This window comes from Miniopterus natalensis, chromosome 7 (assembly GCF_054644295.1).
Source record: "Miniopterus natalensis isolate mMinNat1 chromosome 7, mMinNat1.hap1, whole genome shotgun sequence".
Lineage (NCBI taxonomy): Eukaryota > Metazoa > Chordata > Mammalia > Chiroptera > Miniopteridae > Miniopterus > Miniopterus natalensis.
Window position 1 is genome coordinate 18592096 of NC_142087.1, and position 21832 is coordinate 18613927.

The following is a 21832-nucleotide window of genomic DNA, read 5'->3' on the forward strand; positions in this document are numbered from 1 at the left end:
CCCAAAGTACATTAAGCCTGACAACGGAAAGGGGTTAAGTCATTTTGACCCTGCAGAGGGAAACGGGGGGACTTGGGGAGATGGAGGTGTAGGAGCAACATTTACAGTAAAGCCTTTTGTAGCATCTGATTTTTTCATTTTTACCATGTGTCCATGTTGGGGGGAGGATGGTAGGTAAGTAGGGAGAGAGAGAAATGATAAATAGAGGGGTAGGTAGAAAGAACGAATCCTGGGTAGGTAGATTTAAGGCCAAAACTTGGGGAAAAAAGCAGGTTCCGTGTTCTCCAGCCGCGCCTTTCGGCTTTGAAGGCATCACGCGCTCTCCCATGGGCGCCGCGGGTTAGCCGTCGCCTGCTAGCAGGAGGCTCACCCCTCCTCCGCGGTGGACACAAAGCGGACTTGGTCACGGACGCACCGCGCACAGAGCCGCGCCGCGCAGCCTCCCGCACACTCTTCAGGCTGGAGGTGGGGGGCGGGGCGGGGAGCGCTCCCGGGCAGCCCAGGGGAGGCCTCGCCTCTCCCGGCCTCGGGCTGCCTGGCCCCGCTCACCCTCCCTCCGTCCTTGTCCCCACCCCCGCCGCAGACCCAGCGCGCCCCGGCGACTGGCCTGGCGCACGTCGCCGCCCGCTCGCGCCGCCACCCCCGGGGCCGCCTCGTGACGTCAGGGCTGCGCGAGGGGGCGCCGCCTCCCGGGTGCCCGCCCCTCCCGGCCCCGCAGCCGGACTTGCCCTTTAAAAGCGCGGGGGCCTGCGCCACACGGCGGGCACCGGACGCGCGACCGCCCTGCGGGAGCATCTTCGCCTCGCCTTCCCGCCGCTCTCGCCCTCGGGCCCCGCGCGCCTTCCCGGCGCAGAGCCGGCCGAGCCGGGCCGGGCCGGGCCGGGCCGGGCCATGCGGCGCGCGGCGCTGCTCGGGCTCCTGGGAGCCGCGCTGGCGGCCGGTGAGTGGGCGCGGCGGGCGCTTCAGCACCGCGGACAGCGCCGCGCCCGCCGCCCGCGCCGGGGCGCAGGGGCGGGGAGGGGCTCGGGCAGCGCTGCTCGCTCCCGCTGGAGGGTCTTCGTCTCCTCCCTGCCCTGCGCCTTTCCCTTCCACCCCCGCCCGCGGGCTGACTGGGAAGGAGCCGGAGGGCTCCCTGCCCAACCGGAGAGCCCCCGTCCTTGCGTCCCCGAGGGTCCCCGCGGGGGGAGGACGCGCGCCCGGGCCTCCGGGGCGCTCAGCTCGCCACCGTCAGGCTCCCCACCGCCTGGACGCGGCTAGAGGCTTATGCTGTGTCCGTGTTTAAGTGTGTGGTTGGCTTCTTAAAACCAGATAGCCAAGGAGAGACAGGAGTGCATGTGATCTGATGGAGTTGGCACCTGCATATTTTCCCTTTGTTATTATTATTATTATAGAAACATGATGAGATAAAAGTAAGTCTCATGTAGATAAGGTATCATATCTTTTTAGCAGCATGTTCATATATAATGTAGTGTATGTGTGTTCATGTATATGTGCGGTCAGGGTTAATATAATCTTTTTCTGCATTTTGTATTTCTGTCTCTGGAGAGAAGTAATTTCACATTCAAGTTAATGTATTTTTGAGTTATGAATGGAAACTTTAGTGGATATTTTGGTTTTTGTATTCCAGAAGAATAATAGAATATAAAATAACATCAAAAATATCCTTAGGAGTAGTAAAAAAAATTGTCTGAATCAATTCGGGAAGATGAACTTTTTCTGTCTTTTTAAAATTGAAGTATAATTGACATATAACAGGATGAAATATGTGACAGTGTCTCTTGATGTGTGGAAGAATGTGGGATTAATCTTTCAAACTAGCTCTGTCCATTTTTTAAAAATTGTGTGTGTGTGTATGTGTGTTGAAGTAAAGCCATGAGGAGTATTGAGACTACTGAGAAGTAAATAGACCACCACCAGATTAAACTGGAGGTTTTCTTTGGCTATTTTAATGACCTCATAGAAATTTTTTCTTTAAATCTGAGATTGAGAGTCTAACTAGCATCCATGAATATGAAGGTTTCATTGACAGCAATTACTGGATCCAAAATGTAAAGAGACAGAAGGAAAGCCAGTGGTAATTTATTTTACTGCAAGCTACATACATTCAGAATTTTCTAAAGTGCTTGCATTCTTACAAATTGCCTATAAATGTTCTCAGTTTATTTAAAGAAATCCAAATGAATGATTTAGAGTCTTTCTGGTAAAAAAAAAAAAAAAAAAAAAAATTCTTCAGAAAGGAATTGCTTAAGAGGCCAAAGCTGTGCTATCCATTGTACTAGGCACCACAGTAACAGTGACATTTGTGAAGCGTATTTAATAATAGTGGTAAAATACTTACAGCTCTCTTATGGAAGAGAGTATTTTAAGAAGGGCTCGTATTTTAATTTGAGCTAAAATGGAGACATTATATTCTTTAAAAATGTTATATTGAGCTATAATTCACCCACCATAAAACCCACCCTTTAAAGTACATAATTTAGTGATATTTAGTATATTCACAGATTGTATAACCACTATCAAATTTCAGAACATTTTCATTACCCCAGAAAGAAACCCCATATCCATTAGCAGTTATTTTCCATTCCCACCTTCCCCAGGACCTGGAAATGAGACATGATAACCTTCAAGCAGAGTTTGTTATTTAGCAAAATCACAGGGCTGGGAAGAAACCTCAGGAAACCATATGGTTTATTTCCTTCCCCTTCAGAGCCTCTGGAGGGAGAGCTACACATTTTTACAGTAGCTACTGTGCACTCTAACAATTAACAAGAGTGAAGTAGCTGTCTGATATCCACATTATACCAGGTTAGATGGTTTCTGTACTCAGAAGGGTCTGCTTAACTTGTTATTGTAGAGCTTTATTTTCAATCTGGGACCAAACCTTGATAGTCTTATGAGATATTAATACTTTAGGTGTTTTTCTCAGATTTGTCGCACAATATTACTTGAATTTTTTTCTACCATTTGACTACTTTATTTTAACATAATCATTGACTTTTCTTTTGTGCCTCCTGAATCTTTATGCAAAAACAAGCAAGGTAACTACTTTAGGGAAATCAAGATGTCTTGGTTGTTACTTTGTTGCCACAGATTCTGTTGGAAGAAATACAATTGCATTTATATGTCTCACCAAGAGGCACAATGTACTTTCACAGGAGACCCTAGTTCCTTTTTGATGGAAACAATAGTGTTTTGTAATAATAAACATGAGCTGCAAACTGTTTAGAGCAATAAAAGACAAATGTTTCTCTCCTCCCAAATCTGATTACTGATAATACTTTGGCAGTATCAGCAGTTACTAAAAACACCTATTTTACATTTGTTGGGGGGAAGGGGAAGGGAAGTATTAGCAAGAAACTATAATACCAAATAAATTTAGTAAAGCTAGATTTTTAAAGGCACCTTCTAGTTTATGAGAGGAGGAATTCTCTCAGTTATTTCTTTTGAGAGGATTTTACAGATTTCAGGTGGAAAGAGCGAGCGCTGAAGTGGGAATGGTCCCAAATAGCAGCCACTGAGGGATAAAACAATGGCCCAGCATAGCGGACCCTGGGTTCCAAAGGTGGGCTGCCTAGGTCTTGTCTGGACTACATTTCAGGGAGAACATAGGGTCTTCATATCTTCTTAGCCACTTCTTAAACAGTTTACGAATTATTTTAACACGCTGGATAACTTTGGGCCTCTTGAAACAATTGAAGTAGATCCGAGGCCATGCTTTGAAAAGGAAGATCCAGGAAGGTGAATTTGTGAAACTGATGTTGTATTTCTGGGCTGAGCCCTATGTATGTAATTGTTTGGAGGGATGTGGTTAAAGAGGCTTCTGGAGGAAACATTTTGGGAGGAAAGGTCAGGTTGCTGGTTATAAATAAACCGCATTTGAGCAGCTTACATCTCCATCTCCGATGTCTGAAGGTTTTGCTCTTGCCCCAGCCGGCTCTTCTCCTGTTTCAGGGACCGAGGAGAATTTCCTACACTGAGTTTCTCCTCCAGGCAGTGCCCGGAGAGCTGAGGAAACGAGCCTCTATGTACCTAAGTGCTCTGAGCTTGTCCAGTGGAAAAGGCTCAGATGGCACAAAGCCAAAGTGAAACATGGAAGTATCAAAACAGCTTGGAAAGGAAAAAAGGAAGGCGCTGGAAAATTAAAATCACCTGAAGCATTTCCTAAGAAGACAAATATTCTTCATTCTGGTTTAAAATAAGCAGAATCTCATGAAATTTAATTTAAATGAATTTAAAATTATCCTTTTAAAATGCCTTCATACATAGTTGTTAAACTAAAATATCCCCATAAATAGTTGTTAAATATTTATTTGCACATGATGTTATGGGCTCGATGCTCTACTAGCAGAACTGGATACCCCCCTGTTCTTTGCGTGGCTGCAGGCAACGGGGATTATATCCAGCATTCACTGACACAGATGCGTGAGCAAGCTTGTTCAGGCACAGAGCTGGGGGTGAAAATGAGGTAATTGATTCTGTGAGATAGTTACAGCCATGCTTTCGTAAAGGAAGTGAGTTTGGGGGAGGATGTTTTGGGGGGACAGGAATAGACAGAGGGAATCACAGATCTTTACCCATTTTGAATGGGCAGAAGGGTGGAGGGCACCCTGGTTTAATTTAAACTAGGTTTATTTTAAACTTTTGATTGAAGTATAATATACACATAGAAAACTGCACAGATCATAAGGATACAGCTTCATGATTTTTCATGCGTTGAGCACACCTGTGTCATCAGCACCCAGATCAAGAAACAGAATATTACCAGTACCCCAGATCTCCCCTGGTCTGTGGTCTGGATTTGATTTATACTGGATATAAGATAGCGTTCGTTTCCAAATCATGTTGAAGACATTGCTAGGGAAAACTGTGTGTGTGTGTGTGTGTGTGCGCATAGCTCCTGGGCAATCAGCCCCAACAACCTCCACACTCTGTTCAGCTCTGACTCTGTCCCTCTCTCCCGGCACTGCGTGTGTGAGGTGGGGCATGATTTTGTGTTTGGGTTCACAACACGTTCAAAACTGACCCGTCATTTCCCATTCTTTTTCTCTTCCAAAGCTGTCAGTTCCATGCCAGTGGATACCAGGACCCACAATGAAGAAATGGTAAGTTGAGATATAAGTCCAGAATCTAGACTTACATCTAGACCATAGGTTCTCCCACTCCTTATTACACCAAACCAAACCAAACCAAACAAAAACAAAAACAAACAACAAACAGCACAACATAGTCTTACAAACCAGGTTTTCATCCCTGAGGGAATGGGGGCAAATGATGTCCCTCCTGCCCTGGGCTCTGACCTCTTTCCTGGATGTTTTATTGCCTCTGATGTTTTATTACCATTTTCCTTCCAACTGGTTCAGAAATGGGTGTTCATTTCCGTTCTCGGGGTGATCTTGGCCCAGTGCCATCTTGCATTGCTCTGTGGAGAGGCCTGGGACGTTTCATTAGTCCTATAAATCTACATTCCTACCCCAAGGATCCTGCATCAGTACAGGTCACACAGCCAAGCCTCTCTGGGCAACAGCTCTGGGTTGAGTAGTCTTTCAGCCTATCAATACCAGCTGTTGCCAACCTGCTTTTGGTTTCCCCCCCAGGTGACTCGCTGCATCATCGAGGTCCTCTCAAATGCCCTGTTGAAGTCCAATGCTCCACCCATCACCCCTGAGTGCCGACAGGTCCTGAGGAAGAGTAAGTTTCCTGCACTGCAGGGGAGCTTTGTCCCTCGAGTGGTCCTTGCTCTGGCTCCCTCTAGTTCACCTTCCGCTTCACCTCCAAATGAGGGAGGAGTGTAGACTAGATTGGTATCTGGGGAGGCAGAAGATATGGCTTCTAGCCCCTACTCTGCCATTGGATAGCTGTGTGACCATGGGAAAGATCCCTGGCCCCTCTAGGCTTATTTCCTCGAAGTAAAATGAGGGGGTTGAACTCAATGACAGTCTCTGAGATGCTTATCAGTTCTTAAATTCATTGATTCCAGAGTTTGGATTTTTAGAATAAGCTGTCATGTGGGTGCAGGGAGATGTGGGGAGCGCTCATTTGTGATGGAGGCAGGACGACAGAGTGTTCTGGGAGTGTTGGAAGATGAAGGGACAGAAGGAGATTTTAAAATTAATCTCTTTGCCTTCTACTCTCAATGGTGATGATCTGCTGAGTTAGGAGCTGGGAAAGGTGACTAGGAAACTTGTGGCCCGTTTGCATGACAGATCGGTTAAGCCATTTTAATGCAGAGCTTATTTGAAGGGAGTTACTACCAAATGGTACCAGGAATTCTGGGCGTGAGAACTGGAAAGGGTGAGGGTAGAAGCAGAGCAGCCAATGAGTCAGAGCAATAACCTTCTGAACCGAGATGGGGATGTTTTCTCTATGCAAATCACCTTCTGTTGAGAACGAAACTTGAACAGTGACCCAAGCAGCATCCATCGGGAGTTGACACTAAGAGATCAATTTTATAAAACTCTGCAGTCTCTCTTATGCATGGAGTCAAACTGACTGAACAAGTCCAAAAAACACGGTTCCCTGCAACACCTTTCTATGCTTTTACCTTTTCTTTTCTTTCTTTCTATGCTTTTAAATTTTTAGTCGAGGCTGGGAACAGTGGACTTTTTCTTTTCTCCTTCAAAATCTCTCATTGCAAGATAATACTTTCTTGCTATTACTGCGCATGAACCCTGGACCATAGAATGGTTAAAAACAAACATTAGAAATTGACCAAAAGAGTCGCCTGGGGGGACTCAATCCACCATTGGGGGTTTCAGGGTAACCACAGGAGGTGTGGGGCAGGGACCCACGGAAGTGCAAACTTCTCTTCACTGCCTGCGTACATGCTTCTCACTACATTTCTCCCGACTTTCCTTTCCAGCCATTACAGGGAATGAGTGAGAGCGCAGGGTCTTCAGGCAGGGACTAAAGGCTGCTCTGTTGGGCAAACCCATCTCACGATCTCCCTTCTCCTCTCTTTGTTTACCAGATGGATGCAGAAGTTTGAGGCCTGTCATACTAGGTCATCAAAGAACCCTGACGGCTTAGGAAGGGCGGTTGGATGCAGGGCTCCGCTTGCCTGCCAGGATCAGATTCTTAGCCCCTTAGGTGTGGCCGCAGGATTCTAGCCTCTCTGCTCATCACTGACTGTGCCCTGGGGTCTTTTGGTGTCTGTCATGAGAGCTCCAGGGAAACTGGCAAAAAACAAACTACCAAAGCCTATCAGGACCCTGGTGACATTGTATCTGGAGAGTCCTAAAGCGCTGACATTGGGAGGATTTAAGAGCTCCAGACAAACAGATAAGATAAAGGAGTAGGCAGGACAGGCCCCTAAGGGGGAGCAGATATTTCTCAGGTCCAACCCTCCTGTGGAGAAATACAGACTCTGTAACCAGATCTTGGGATTTTTTTTTTTCAAAAGAAGCTAAAATTGGGATTTTTAAGCACATCTCCAGGTGTTTAAGTATTGCTTCTGAATTAGAATTTACTGAAAATGTTATTATAGGCCAAACAATTCACCTCTGGGCTACCAGTTTGTGACTTCTGTCCTGTTCCAGTTTTCTCTCCCCTGCTGACATGTCTTAAGCCGATCCAAAGTCTAGTGGAGCTTTCAGCCAACTGGATGGATGAATTCCTTCTTGCAGCCTCCTTCCCACAGCCAGTCCATCTCCCTATCCATTGCCAGTCTCTCTGGAACATCTCCGGGGCCAGCATACGAGCATTTGGGGAGTAGGAAAGAATCGCTGGTTTATGGCTTGAAGAGATCTTAGGGAATGTGTAGTCCAGTTTCTTAACAGGTATAAGAATCTCTTTCACCGGGTTGACCTGGCCATCCTTGCAACATTTTAGGGCTGGAACGCGCATTTTCCCCTTTTTACTTGAAAGTGAGAGTGAGCTTTACCCCTTGGTTTTACAGACTGACAAAGACCGTGTGCTACTAATCACAGCCCTCCTCTGATCTCACCTGCGGGGGCTTAAAGCTAAATTTAGGAGGAAGTGCTGAGCCTCAGGCACAAGCTGCTACAGGCAGCACACATTTAACTGGGAAAAAAGAAAAATACTTCTGTTCCTGACCAGCAGGCAGTAGGAAGGGGCCACACAGCCTCTGCCCTGGGAAGCTGAGATCCTGTCTGATCGGTGGCACGATTTCTGACGATTCTCAGAATGATGTTAGTATCTGACCAAAGCCTCCCTGCTTACCTGTGCCTACCTGGCCAGCCCCACCAGCCTCAGTGCTGCACATACCACCACTGGCTCTTAAAAGGCAAAGGGACTGGTGAGGAGCCAGCTCTCAGGTGTCTGGGTGTGAAAGGTCAGGGACATTTCAATTGTCTCATAAAACATGAGAATGTTATCATGGCAGGCTGGACATTTTTTGCAAAACAGACCAATTTTTTTCTATTTTGTAAATGTCAGCTCAATATGACTCATCAGATTCCATTTAATAAAAATATTATGGGAACCACAAATATAATTTCAAATTTTCTAGTAGCCACATTAAAAAGATACAAAGACAGGTGATGCCCTAGCCGGTTTGGCTCAGTGGTTAGAGGGTTGGCCCGTGGGCTGAAGGGTCCTGGGTTTGATTCTGGCCCAGGGCGCGTACCTTGGTTGCAGGCTCGATCTCAGGCCTTGGTCAGGGTGCGTGCAGGAGGCAACCAATCGATGTGTCTCTTTCACATCGATGTCTCTCTCTCTCTCCCTTCCACTCTCTGAAAAGCAATGGGAAAAATATCCTTGGGTGAAGATTAAAAAAAAAAAAAAAAGGTGAAATCAATTTTAATAATATATTTAATTTTATCTAATATATTTTATTTACTATACAATTTGAACATATCCAACATATTTATGATACATATTATCCAATAGTTTCAAAATATTGTCATTTCAACATATAATCAATATGAAAAATTGAGATATTTTACATTTTTTTATATGAAGTTTTCAAAATCTGTGGGTATCTTACAGTCATAGCATGTCTCAGTTCAGACCAGCCACGTTTGAAATGCTAAATAGCCAGAGAGGGCTGGTGGCTCCTACAATGGACAGTTCAGATGTACACCAGGAGCTGTGAGGGGCCCTGGCTTCGGGCATTCTCTCTGAACTCAGTGACATAAGTTGAAATCCAAACCTCCCAGCTAACAAGTCAGACAGTGTTAACTGCGTATCTCCTTTCATGGGACGTCCTTGAGTTAAGGAGAGTTTAGTAAAGGAGCTGTTGACATTTGGAAAAGATGGGAGAGAATAGCATTCAATTAAAATATTGGATATACCATGTACTGTTGACTCTTGAAAATACAAAAAAACTCAGTATACTAAACTTCATCTCAACGTCTAAGAACGTGCTGGGCAGATGGGACCTGAGTGAAGGAAGAAATGGCCTTTCCACTGCTGTGTAGCTTTCTCAGGGGGGAAATATATACCCTTCTTATCACCAAATACTAAGTTATATTGTCACTTGCTTCTAGGTTGAGTCTACATAGTTGATTGGATAATAAAGGTCTGATAAACTAATAATTAAAAAATTTTCAATTCTCCTTTGAATCCTGAAATTTCTTATTTTGGCTATTTAACTTTATTTAGCTGGATTCTAGTTAGAACTATTAATGCAATGTTAACTTTTCAATTCCTACTGAGAGCAAATATGGAAAGAATGGCCCCGAATGATGCCTCTCTGAATCTTAAGGTCTTAGTCTGCAAAAAGTTGAAGTTGAACTAGACAAATTCTAAGGTTTCTTCTGGTTCTAAATTCTAATATCTCATAAAACTATACTTGGATTTCAATTTGATCATTGGTAGTACCTATGAGAGATGCTGGTTGGGTGTTATGAAAAAAATAAAAATAGAGAGTTTATTGTTAGATTGAAACATAGTCAACAAGCTTTCATACCACTTCCTTTTAAAAAGAATCTGGGTATATTCTTTATTAACTTAAAATTTTTCCAAATGATTTTCAGGTCCTTAGGATTTGTAGTGATCACTGAGGCTGGTGTTTGTTGGACCACAAGCAATTCTGAAGTTATACTTACTCTTTAAAATTTTCATTACAGGCGGAAAAGAGGTTAAAGATGAAGAGAAAAGTGAAAACGAAAACACAAGGTTTGAAGTAAGGTTGTTACGAGACCAAGCTGACGCCTCAGAAGCCCGCAGGCCCTCCAGTAGGGAGGACCCAGGAGACCCAGGGGAGGAGGGCACCCAGGGCCTGTCGGTGGCCAGCAGAGAAGGCGGCGGGCACAGCCGAGAGGGAGCCGGGGAGCCCCAAGGGGGCCTCTATCCCTCTGACAGCCTAGTCTCCAAAGAAGCAAAGACGCACCATCCTGAGAAGAGCGTGGGAGAGGGCAGGGAGGGAGAGGACGGAGAGAGAGATCGGCAAATGGGGCGTGGGGACGGTGGCAGGGAAGAGGGGCACCTGGAAGAGCCAGGAGAGACGCACGAGGCCGTTCCTGACACGAGAAACCAGGCTTCCGCTGGGAAAACAGAGGCGATGGTGGCCAGGTATGACGCGCGCTCTGCCAGGCTCCCCGAGGAGAAGACACACAGCCGGGAGAGGAGCAGCCAGGAGAGCAGAGAGTCCAAAAGCCAGTCTGGGAGCCAGGAGGAGTCTGAGGAAAGCGAGGAAGATGCCAGCCACGAGGCGGACAAACGGCGCTGGCGGCCACGACACCACCATGGGCGGAGCAGGCCTGACAGATCCTCCCAGGAGAGGGGACAGCCCCGCTCGGAGTCCGAGGGGCCCAACGCGGCCGAGGCCAGCTTAGGGGACGAGAGGGACCGTTATCCAGCCCACTACAGGGCCTCAGAGGAAGAACCCGAGTATGGGGAAGTGGTGGGGGGGTACGCAGGGCTGCGGGCTCCCGAGAACCTGGAGGGGGGGAAGGAGAGGGGTTCCAGGCCTCCCAGGGCTGAGGGCCAGGGGGACAAGAGAAACCGCCCCAGCTTGGACCTGGACAGCATGGCCTATGGGTACGGCGAGGAAAGCGCGGGCAGGGGCCCTGGGTGGGGGTACGTCCCCAGAGCCAGGCCCGGGGGGCCTGGCGCCTACTCCCTGCCAGGCAAAGGGGAGAAACAATCCTTGGGTGGAGGACACTACCCTGTTCACGAAAGCCACGTGGACAGGGCAAGGGCGCCCCTGCAAGGCGGATGGGAGGAGCTGGACAGAAACGACCTCGGCTACGGCGAGGAAACCGGCGAGGACGGGGCCCACGGGACGTGGCCGCGGCAGGAGGGCCTGCGGGACACGGACATGAAGGAGACCCGGGAGGGGGCTCGGCTTGCGGGCGCCCGGTCCGCCCCCGATCGCACCACCCACAGGAGCAGGGCCGGGGAGCTGCTCCCCCGCTACTTCGCCCCGTCCCCGGGGAGGGGCGGCCACCAGGGAAGGGAGGACAGCCTGGATGACAACTTCCCCGAGGCCGAAGGCGGAAACGGCCTGGCCTTGACGGAGAAGAGTTTCTTCCCCGAGTACAACTATGACTGGTGGGAGAGGAAGCCCTTCGAGGACGACGAGAGCTGGGGCTACGAGAAGAGGAGCCTGGGCCCCAGGCCGGACCTGAAACGCCAGTACGACCGCGTGGCCGAGCTGGACCAGCTCCTGCACTACAGGAAGAAGTCGGCCGAGTTCCCCGACTTCTACGACCCCGAGGAGCCGCTGGTGCCTCGCCGCGCAGGGGACAGTGCACAGGACAGGGCCGGCCCCGGGGTTCTCACGGAGGAAGAGGTACGGTAGGGGGCTTTGTTTAAAATCAGCTTAAGATGGTTAACGTGCATATGTTCAAGACTATCTGATATTAAGGGGGAGAAACTGGGGGGGGGATTAACCACCATGATAATGCACCCCTAGTTAACAGAGCGGAAGCAATTTCTGGGTTTGATTTTCACCTCCTATCTCGACACTGCCCACGTCCCTGCCCACCAGCTCCCATTGCAGAGCTGCTCAACCTGGGCGCACACTGCAGCCCCCTGGAGGGCCTGAAGAATTGCTGATGCCTGGGACCCACCCCAGAGATTCTGTTTGGCACTAGGTGTGGCCTGGGCGTCAGGATTTTGTAACCCTCCCGGGTGGTTTCAGTGTTCAGCCAAGGTTGACAACCAGCTCAGGTGTCTTCCCTTGGGCATTGCATCACTATTTCCCAGGGTAGGAAAGAACAGATAATAGAGAAATTAGTTGCTTTGGTCTATCTTTGCCAGCTTGTGGCCTGTAACAATCAGAAATTTACATCTGGGAGAGGTAACATGATCAGAGCTGTCCCCTCTTCCTCATATTTTTCATGTAGATGCTTCTCAAACTTGGCTGTGCATCAGCATCGCCAGGGATGCAGAGTGGGATTCAGTAGGCCCCTGGTGGGGTCCAAGAATCTGCGTTTCTGATGTGCTCCCCAGTGACCCCGCTGGCTGGGAGGCTGCACTTTAAGAGCCACTGATGTAGGGTGTCTCATATAGCCTCCAACATATTAACAATCCCCCGTTCTGTTCGTATTGCCTTAAACTATGACGAAATAAGTTCATCTGGGACCTCATGCTGCCATTGTTTTGTGTTTTCCAGGAAAAAGAACTTGAAAACCTGGCCGCAATGGATTTGGAACTACAGAAGATAGCCGAGAAGTTCAGTGGCAATCGAAGGGGCTGATGGTCATTGGAGCCAAGGGCTGTTTTAAGAAGCAGCCTTCGCATTATCTATTTCCCACCACTTCACAGAGAGACACCATTTATTTAGCTAAAGGCGGAAAGTAGACTTTGCTATTCATTAAGTGCTTGAGGCAATTGGAAATATCTTTAATTTTCGCCAGAATGCTGTTGAAAATAAGGATAGCATGAGTTATAGCATATTCTTTCTTGCAAAATCGACATATTACCATGCTTGTGACAATGACTGTGCTACCATCCTTGCAAAATTTTGTTTGTATCCATTTAAAATAATAAAAGATTCACCTGAAGGCAAAAGCTTCTTCTCAGCTTCCTTTGGGCTAGTAGAGAGGAGTGTGATTTTCAAATCCATTCTTTAAAGTGAATTCTAAAAGACAGCACTAGAATTTATTGGTCTGGGATTCAGAATAAAAAAAACACACACAAACCTTTCAAGGATGTAAAAAGAAAGATAAAGAGATCTGGAAAAGATACCTGTTCTCCCAGGCTGGGGGAAAGATTAAATAGGATTGAAGAACCTGTTTGAAAAAAATAGCATAGGACATTACTTAAAAATCCTATTACCTGGAGAGTTCCAGGGGTCACCAAAAATCCTATTACCTGGAGAGTTCCAGGGGTCGCCAGCCGATGGTCAGTTTTCAGGGCCCAGGAGAAAGCCTGGATAATGGGAAGAACTCTGGACTGGGAATCACAGCATCTGGGCTGGTCCAGAAAGATCTCTGGACCCTCAGGGCCTGTCTGATTTCTACTCTGTAAGGAGACAGAGCTCTGACTCTGTTTCCAAGTAGCTGTGTGACTTTGGACAAGTTACTTTCCCTCTCTGGACCTCAGGTTCATCAGTAAAATAAGGCCATCTGTCTCACTGGGTTGTTATGAGAATGACATGAGTTTGGGCAAAAGACTCAGAGTAGTGCCTGGAATGTGACAGTGGTGCAGGAAATGTTGGCTGCTGCCGTTGTTAGGCCCGCAGCTTCTTATGGTAAGACGGTTGGACAATTTCGCCTTCTCCCTCCTTTTACCTGTCCTTTCCTTCCTCACCAATGGAGGCTTCTACTTGGTTGATTTCTACTGTTTTGACAGTTCTGGTAAAGAGCTGTTTTCGGGAGGTGGCAAAAACATCTGGGGATCACATATGGCTTTCATTCACTCAGGAAAGCCCGATTCTCCTCTTCTTGATAACGTCAAGAACTGCCTGTGCTAATGTGGCCAGATTCTTTTTAGATTAACTTTCAGTCACATGCTTTTCCAGGAGAGCTTCAGCTTTATCATTTGGGGAGCAAGCCAATCAGCGCTATAAATTCATAGCAAGTTGTTCTAAATCTGGGTACACAGTTCTAGAAGGCTGCTTATTATTTCTCTGCCTGGGGTCTTTTTTTTTTCTTTCTTCTGGCCGTGGGATCATGATAGGCTGTTTGCAAAGGCAAGTGAGACATGGTGTGGGGATAATGGCTGCTGGGGCATCCTCATGGTGGACAAGTTGGTATATAAATATTGTACTAGTTTCCTGGGGCTGCCATAACAAAGTACCACAAACTGGGAGACTTAAAACAACAAAAATTTACTCTCTTACAGTTCTAGAGGCCAGAAGTCCAAAATTAAGTTGCTGTCAGGGCTATGTTCCCTCTAAGGCCTGTAGAGGAAAATTGAGATGATGCAGGTGTTCTGGGAAGTCTGAGGACCCAAGGGTCTGTGACCCACTGTGGGTTCTTGTCTTTGTGCAGGAAAGAATTCAAAGGCGACCCAGCATAGTTTATAATGAAAGTGAATTTACTAATGAAGTAGTGAGACAGAGAGTGGGCTACCCCACAGGCAGAGCAGCCCCCCTTTAGTGAGATTTGCTTCCTTTATTGAGATTTAATTAGGGGGTAGGGCACTCAATAAGGGGGGAGGAATATTCAGGATTTTTCCAGGAGAGGGGTAAAGACCCCCATTGGCTCTGTTGTGTCCTTATATGGGCTTTCCATTTCCGATCATGCAGGGGAGCGGGGTGTGTCGTTTAGTATGCTAATGTATCACAATGAGCATATAATGAAGCGAAGAGTTACTGTAACGTAAATACCATCATAAAGATGGTATTTAAAGCCTTAAAACTGGGTTAGATCACCTCATGTTATATAAATTAGCCAAAGATGGCCTCTGTGTATTGGCCCCTAGGTTGGTTATTTCTTTCACTGTAGTCTGAGAGCTGTTAGCTCAAAAGCCTGCCAGGGCCACACACAAATTTTACACATCCATTTATTTATTTACTTATTTATTTTTAATTATTTTATTTTTTTTTTAGCTATAGGCATATTCTTTTTTTTTTCTTCTTTATCTTTATTGTTGAGAGTATTACAGGTGTCCCATTTTTCCCTCCCAATTGACCCCTTCCACTTTGCTCCCACCCCCTCCCCAGGCCTTCACCCCGTTATTGGCTGTGTCCATGGGTTATGCATATATGCATATAACTTCTTTGGTTAATCTCTTCCCACCCTCCACCCCCCTTCCCTCTTTCCTCTGAAATATGATCATCTGTTGCATGCGTCAATGTCTCTGGATCTATTTAGGTTTGTCAGGTTCTTTTGTTCATTAGCTTCTTTTTAAAGAAGACCCTTCAACTTTTCCTGTAGTGCTGGCCAGGTGGTGATGAACTCCTTTAGCTTTTTCTTATCTGAGAAGTTCTTTATCTGACCTTTAATTCTAAATGGTAGCTTTGCTGGGTAGAGCAATCTTGGTTGTAGTTCCATGTTTTTCATCACTTTGAATATTTCTTGCCACTCCCTTCTGGCCTGAAAGGTTTCTGTTGAGAAATCAGCTGACAGTACTGTGGGTGCTCCCTTGTAGTTAACTAATTGCTTTTCTCTTGATGCTTTTAAGATTCTCTCTTTGTCTTTAACCTTTGGCATTTTAATTATGATGTGTCTTGCTGTGGGCCTCTTTGGGTTCCTCTTGTTTGGGACCCTCTGTGCTTCCTGGACTTGTAAGTCTATTTCTTTCACCAGGTAGGGGAAGTTTTCTGTCATTTTTTCAAATAGGTTTTCAATTCCTTGGTCTCTTTCTTCCCCTTCTGGCACCCCAATAATACGAATGTTGAGCCTCTTGAAGTTGTCCCAGAGGCTCCTTATACTATATTCCTATTTCTGGATTCTTTTTTTTTTTTTTTTTTTGCTCTTCTGGTGGTTGGGTGTTTTTTGTTTCCTCATGTTCCATATTGCTGATTTGTTTCTCAGTGTCCTCTACTCTACTGTTGATTCCATGTAAATTATTCTTATTTCAGTTCGTGTAGCCTTCATTTCAAATTGGTACTTTATTATGTTATTGATTTTCTCAGTTATTTCACTAATAATATGCTTAAACATCCTTATAAACAAAATTCTGAACTCTGTTTCTGTTAGCTTGCTTGGATCTATTTCATTGAGTTCCTCTTCTGAGATTTCTTCTGTTCTTTCCTTTGTGACATGTTTCTTTGCCTCCACATTTTGGCTACTTCCAGGTGTTTGTTTCTATGTACTAGGTAGAGCTGCTATGTCTCCTGGAATTTGTAGAGTGGCTTTGTGTAGTAGGTGTCCTGTAGGGTCCAGTGGCTGAGTCTCCCCAGTCACCTGAGCTGGGCCTTCCAGGTGCTCCCCTGTGTGGGCTGTGTGCACTGTCCTGTTGTAGCTAAGCCTTGGTTGCTGTTGGCCTCACTGGGAGGAATTGACCCCCGGCCAATCAGCTGTGAGGACCAGCTGCACCTACAGCCAAAGAGCTGCTGTGCTGGAGACACCCCTATGGAGCAGGATTTATTTCAGTAGAGCTTTGGTGTTCATCAAGTGCACCCCTTGAGTGTCACTCGTGGATGTGGTAGGGTTGTAATGCAGCATGGTCGAGTCTCACCACCAGGTGCACTGTCTTTGGGGCCTCCGGGGAGGTGCAAAGTCAGCCTGTGCCAGTGCCTTGGCCAGGGCCCCCCAGCATGAGCTACACAGCACACCTTAGTTGGCTGCTACTTGTGCTGGGCTTGGCAGTGTCCAGGAGAGGCCAAGCTATGAGCCAATGCAGCTGCCACTAGTGCCAGGCCTGGGCGCACTTATTAAGCCGTGTGGGGCATGCTGCTGCTTGTTTGAGAGATTTTAGGAAAGTCCTAAGCTTGAGGCTGGAGACGCCACTTGCACAGAAAAGCCCCTGGAAATGGCCCGGATGAGCCTGCAGGTGGGGAGGGGCGGGGCCTCCGGGAATCATGGGGCGGGGCCAAAGGTGTGAGTCAGGTGCTGGCGATTCAAATATGGCGCCTGCCTGCCGGCTGTGTGGGGAGGACTCACAAAGGAGCAATGGCCTCCGCCAGCCCTTCTGCCTGGGAGGAAGCTGTCCCTCCACCTCTTGCCCGGATCTCAGGCAGGTTAGTTCCTCCCCGAGTGTCCCAGGTCCTTTCAAGCTGCTGCCCGGCGCTGGGCTCAGAGGGAGCGTCCGAGTGAGTCCGTGCCGGGCCCTTTAGAGGAGCTGCTGGGGCTCCCGCAGCCTCTGCGACCCTTAGTGACAGTCTCCGCTGGTTTCACTGCCCTAAGTTCTGGGGACGTCTCTTCCTGGCTCTGGAGCCCTGGGCTGGGGCCTGCTGTGGGGCTGGGACCTCTCCCTCCTCCGGGAAACCCCCACCGCCGAGATTCCCTCCCAGGTTTAAACCGCAGCACCGGGGGTGGGCCCATGGCCGCGTCTCCGCCCCTCGTCCCGGTCTCGGTGCTTCTTCAGCTCCCTGGTTCTCCGGCTTCTGCTCAGCCGGATCTCAGGAGGCTCTGAGTGATGGTGGTTCTGTGTTTTAGTTGTCATTTTGATGTGGTTGCGGGAGGTGGCGGGTGCAGCTGTTCCCTACGCCGCTGTCTTGTTTCTTCCCTACATCCATTTATTTTAAACATCATCCACATGAGCAAATGTTTATTTAATTTTTAAAAAATATATCTTTATTGATTTCAGAGAGAGAGAGATAGAAACACCAATAATGAGAGTCATCATTGGTCAGCTTCCTCCTGCACACCCCCGACTGGGGATCGAGCCTGCAACCTGGGCACGTGCTCTGACTGGGAATCGAACAGTGATCTCAACCGCTGAGCCACGCCTAGCCGGGCCCAATGAGCAAATGTTTAGACATTTAGAGCCCACCTGCTTGGCATATCTCCACAAAACTACACCCAGCATCTGCTGGCCATTGATAAAATAAAATCTTGTGGTTATAAAACTCCAAGCCTTATAAGACTTCTTCCCCTCAGCGTTCTCAGACCCAGCAACTCCCTTCCACACTGCTGAGCTGCATAGCTAGACACAGAAGGGACCTCTCCAATTCCCCTCTCCCTGGGAGTTCCCTTGCCCCCCTCTACTTCTAAGGTGTAGCTTCAGGACAGATTTCTGCTGTGAGGGACATCTCCCCCCACTTCAAAACCTGCCAGATATCAATCCTTAAACAATAAAGCATGTGTGCTACTGCCACCTCATGGTCAATCTTTTTCTTTCATCATTTCCCAAATCCCTCCACATAGGGAGCCAGTGTAGGAAAAAGCAGACAAAAAAGTGAAGGGGTGCAATTGGTGAGCCAATTGGTGCGATGTTTTTCTAGACATTCACCTCAGAGGTGATGAGGAACCAGCAACAGAGATGGAGGAAGAAAGACCAGAAAGGCAGGAGGGAAACCAGGAGAGTGCTGTCCTAGAAGCTAAGTGAGGAAAACTGTAGCAAGGAGAGAGGTCAACCATGTCAGAGGCTGCCAGCAGGTCTGGGGGACCCAGAAGAATCACTAAAATCCATGGCCAGCACACTTTTTCTTAAAGAGCCAGGGGGCACATGGCTTTGAGGGCCATATGGTCTCGCTCACAACTATTCACCTCTGCCATAGAATGAAAGCAGCCAGGGGACAATACATAAACCAAACAGCATGGCTGTGCTCCACTAAACCTTCATTTACGGGCCCTGCAATTTGAATGTCATGTAATTTTTACACGTCACAAAACTATTCTTCTTTTGCTTTCCCCCGTCACCCATTTAAAAATAGAAAAACCATTTTTAGCTTGGAGGCCATGCCAAAATCTGGCAGTTAGCCAGATTGGGCCTGTGGGCTGTAGTTTGCTGACCCCGATGTAAATCAATCATATAATCATATTTTTTCTTATTTTTGCCTGCTCTCTTCCTTGACTGTCACCATATGTCACTCACAGGTGATGGAAAGAGCTGGGAGAGACCCCATCACCCACTCATTTGTGGCAAGTACTCCCAAAAGGCAGAGGAACCTCTGTTCTCCTTCCCTCCACCATCTGGATTAATTTCTGTACTGTTTACAGTTTGTTGGTTTAGAGTGACATCACTAAAACAGATTGAGCCCACTCACAAAATTTCTTTAACGCCTTGTTACCTTGTCAACGTGAAATTGAAATGTCAGGATCTTTCTAGTCTTGTTTTAGTATCTCAGTTAAATGCCTAAAGCCCAGATTTTAGTGGAACTGTAAGAGGCAAAAAAAAGGGGAGGGAGGTAATATGATATTTCCTATGCTTCCAAGATTTTGCCAAAAAGCAGGGAGTACCTAATATATGTCAATGGGGATAGTCACCAGCTTATCAGTTGCTCTGTAAATAGCTATTCAGGCACTTATATTTCTTTGCCATCTGACCTGTGCTAGATAGTTAAGTCCAAGAAAAAAATCTGTAATCTATTTTACAAAAATTAATACTAGCCTAGAGGCAACATTATATTTCAAGTAAAGAAATTAGTTACACTTGGGTCCTTTCTAGAACTGCACTTAGAAACATTCCAAAATCAGGGACAATTACAACAGTGATTTTCAACCTCTTTCATCTCAGGGCACATGTAAACTAATTACCAAAATTCTGCGGGACACCAAAAATATGTATTTTTTGCTGATCTGACAAAAAATAGGTATAATTTTGATTCATTCACATTGGACAGCTATTGCTATGTTGGCTGTTGTCATTTTATTATTTGACAGTCTAAGGAAAAAGAGGTCAGTGCCCCTGACTAAACAGTCAGGTATTGCATGTTTTAAAAGTTCTTGCAGCACACCCACCTGCTGAAAATCGCTGATTTAGAACAGCATGAATCTTAATGATTAGATTTTTAGGCAATGCTTTTTAGTATTGTGTTGCTCTTGCAATATTTACAACCAATGCTTTAAAACAAAATGCAAGCACCCTAATCTTTTTCAAGTTTGTATGTATTAAAAATATAAGATTTGCATCATATGAGGGGACCAAGATGGCAGCGTGGAGGGGGGGTGTTCTAAAAGTCCTTCCTCCCATGGGCACACTGAGTGTACAGCCATGCGCAGAGCAACTCATTCTGAGAGAAATCCAGAAACTAGCTAAGCAACTTCTACACATCAGATGAATGAGAAAATGCCCGTATTGAAGCGGGTAGAAAAGGCTGAGACACACTCTTGGCATAAACCCAACTGTGGCACAATGCCAAACAATTGAGAGGGAACCCTTCAACTCCTGGCTTCTTCTAGCACCCCAACTTTTAAGACTCTCACTTGAGGATGGCCTCCCAGGACACCTCGCTCTGAAAGCCAGTGGGGCTTGGGTCCATGAGACCCACAGATATGTAGCAAAGCAGCAGTTTTTAACAGTGTACACGCACGCACCTCCACAGTGCTCCCCACAGCTCAGTGCAGAAGCAGCAGGCAAAAATGCACATCTCCTAGTTTCTCCACTGAGCCACACTGGCCAGGCCCTGATGCACACTAAGTTTTCAAACCACTAATTAATTAATTAATCAGTACTCAAAGGTGAAATAAACTATATTGAGAGAAAAATAACTTTTTAAGCCCGGCTGGTGTGCTCAGTGGTTTGAGCATCGACCTCTGATCCAGGAGATTGCGGTTTGATTCCCTGTCAGGGCACATGCCCGGGTTATGGGCTTGATCCCCAGTCGGGGGCATGCAGGAGGCAGCCGATCAATGAATCAATGACTCTCATCATTGATGTTTCTGTTTCTCTCCCTCTCCCTTCCTCTCTGAAATCAATAAAACATAAAAAAAAATAATTTGTTAAGGTTAGAGTTAACTTGCTGCTGGTGCATGAGATCAGTCCACAAATCAACTCCAGGGGCACCTACGTGGGCACAGGGCCTCCGTAGTGCAGATCCCCAGATTAAATGGAATGGGATGGAACGTGGAAACTGGCTAAGTCCCAAGGAGGAGATGGTTCTAACAGTGACCAGTGGAGACCAGACACTGACTGAATGCAGTCTGTGCACGTTGTGTTCCCCTTGACGAAACTTGACTGGTTGTATGTGGGTGACAACTGTAAGGGCTGTTTGCAAAGACATGATCAGCAAGGTGCCACTCAGGGCATGTTTTCTTACACAGACCATGTGTCACAATCCGCTGAAAGCCCATGAATTCGGTGTCACAGATGGCATCATTAACGTCAGTCCAACAGATCATGGTAGGAAACAGTTTTATTCTTTAAAAGCAACTTTTTTAAGAAAAAGGAATCAAAACTGTACTTGGTAATCACATTGGCCATTATCAGAATAGTACATGCTGTTAGGAAAAACAATTTCATTTTTTCTGAGGAAAAACAATTTCATTTTTTCTGAGATGCTCCTCGCGGGGTAATCTGCATCTATACTGTAACATGAACAATACATACAGCGAGCGTGTTTAGTGGGCAAGACTCATGCACAAGAGCCTTGGCTTACTTCAAACACTTTTCTTGGCTGTAGCAGATGACCAAATAATGTGATTATATTTTTTCAGAGCTTAGAAAGACTAACCACCTAATCATGCCAGAGCTCAACAAACCAGCATTAATAATCACCAAAAAAGGCACTTTAAAATACATTTGACAAGGAGTGACACTAATGCAATGAGAACTGGTCTAAGCCCTGCACTAAACTTTGTCAGAGTTCAGAGATAGTGCATTCTGTCTGTGTCCATGTGTATATATATAAATACCTATAGGTATGAGTATATTCCAACATCCATATACAGCAGGTCCTCAAATAACACTGATTTGCTCAGTATCATTTCATTATAACATTGATGAGATGCCATAAGAACTCTTGTTTGTATGAACTAGCCTATGGTAAAACTGGTTTCCGTATACATCATTTTGCTTAAAGTCAAAGAATCTACTGACAATGTTAAATGGGGACTTACTGTACACAGGTATGTCTTTATCTGTCTATCTATCATCTATCTATCTATCTATCTATCTATCTATCTATCTATCTATCTATCTATCTATCTAT

General features: G+C 46.4%; 1 protein-coding gene across 1 annotated transcript; it reads left to right on the top strand.

Moving 5' to 3' along the window:
- Positions 1-891: 891 nt before the first annotated feature.
- On the top strand, positions 892-12976 carry CHGB (chromogranin B). Its single transcript, XM_087818581.1, has 5 exons — positions 892-940; positions 5056-5102; positions 5595-5688; positions 10029-11695; positions 12521-12976. The coding sequence occupies exons 1-5, from the start codon at positions 892-894 to the stop codon at positions 12602-12604; spliced, it is 1941 nt and encodes a 646-aa protein (XP_087674707.1). The 3' UTR covers positions 12605-12976.
- Positions 12977-21832: the final 8856 nt, after the last annotated feature.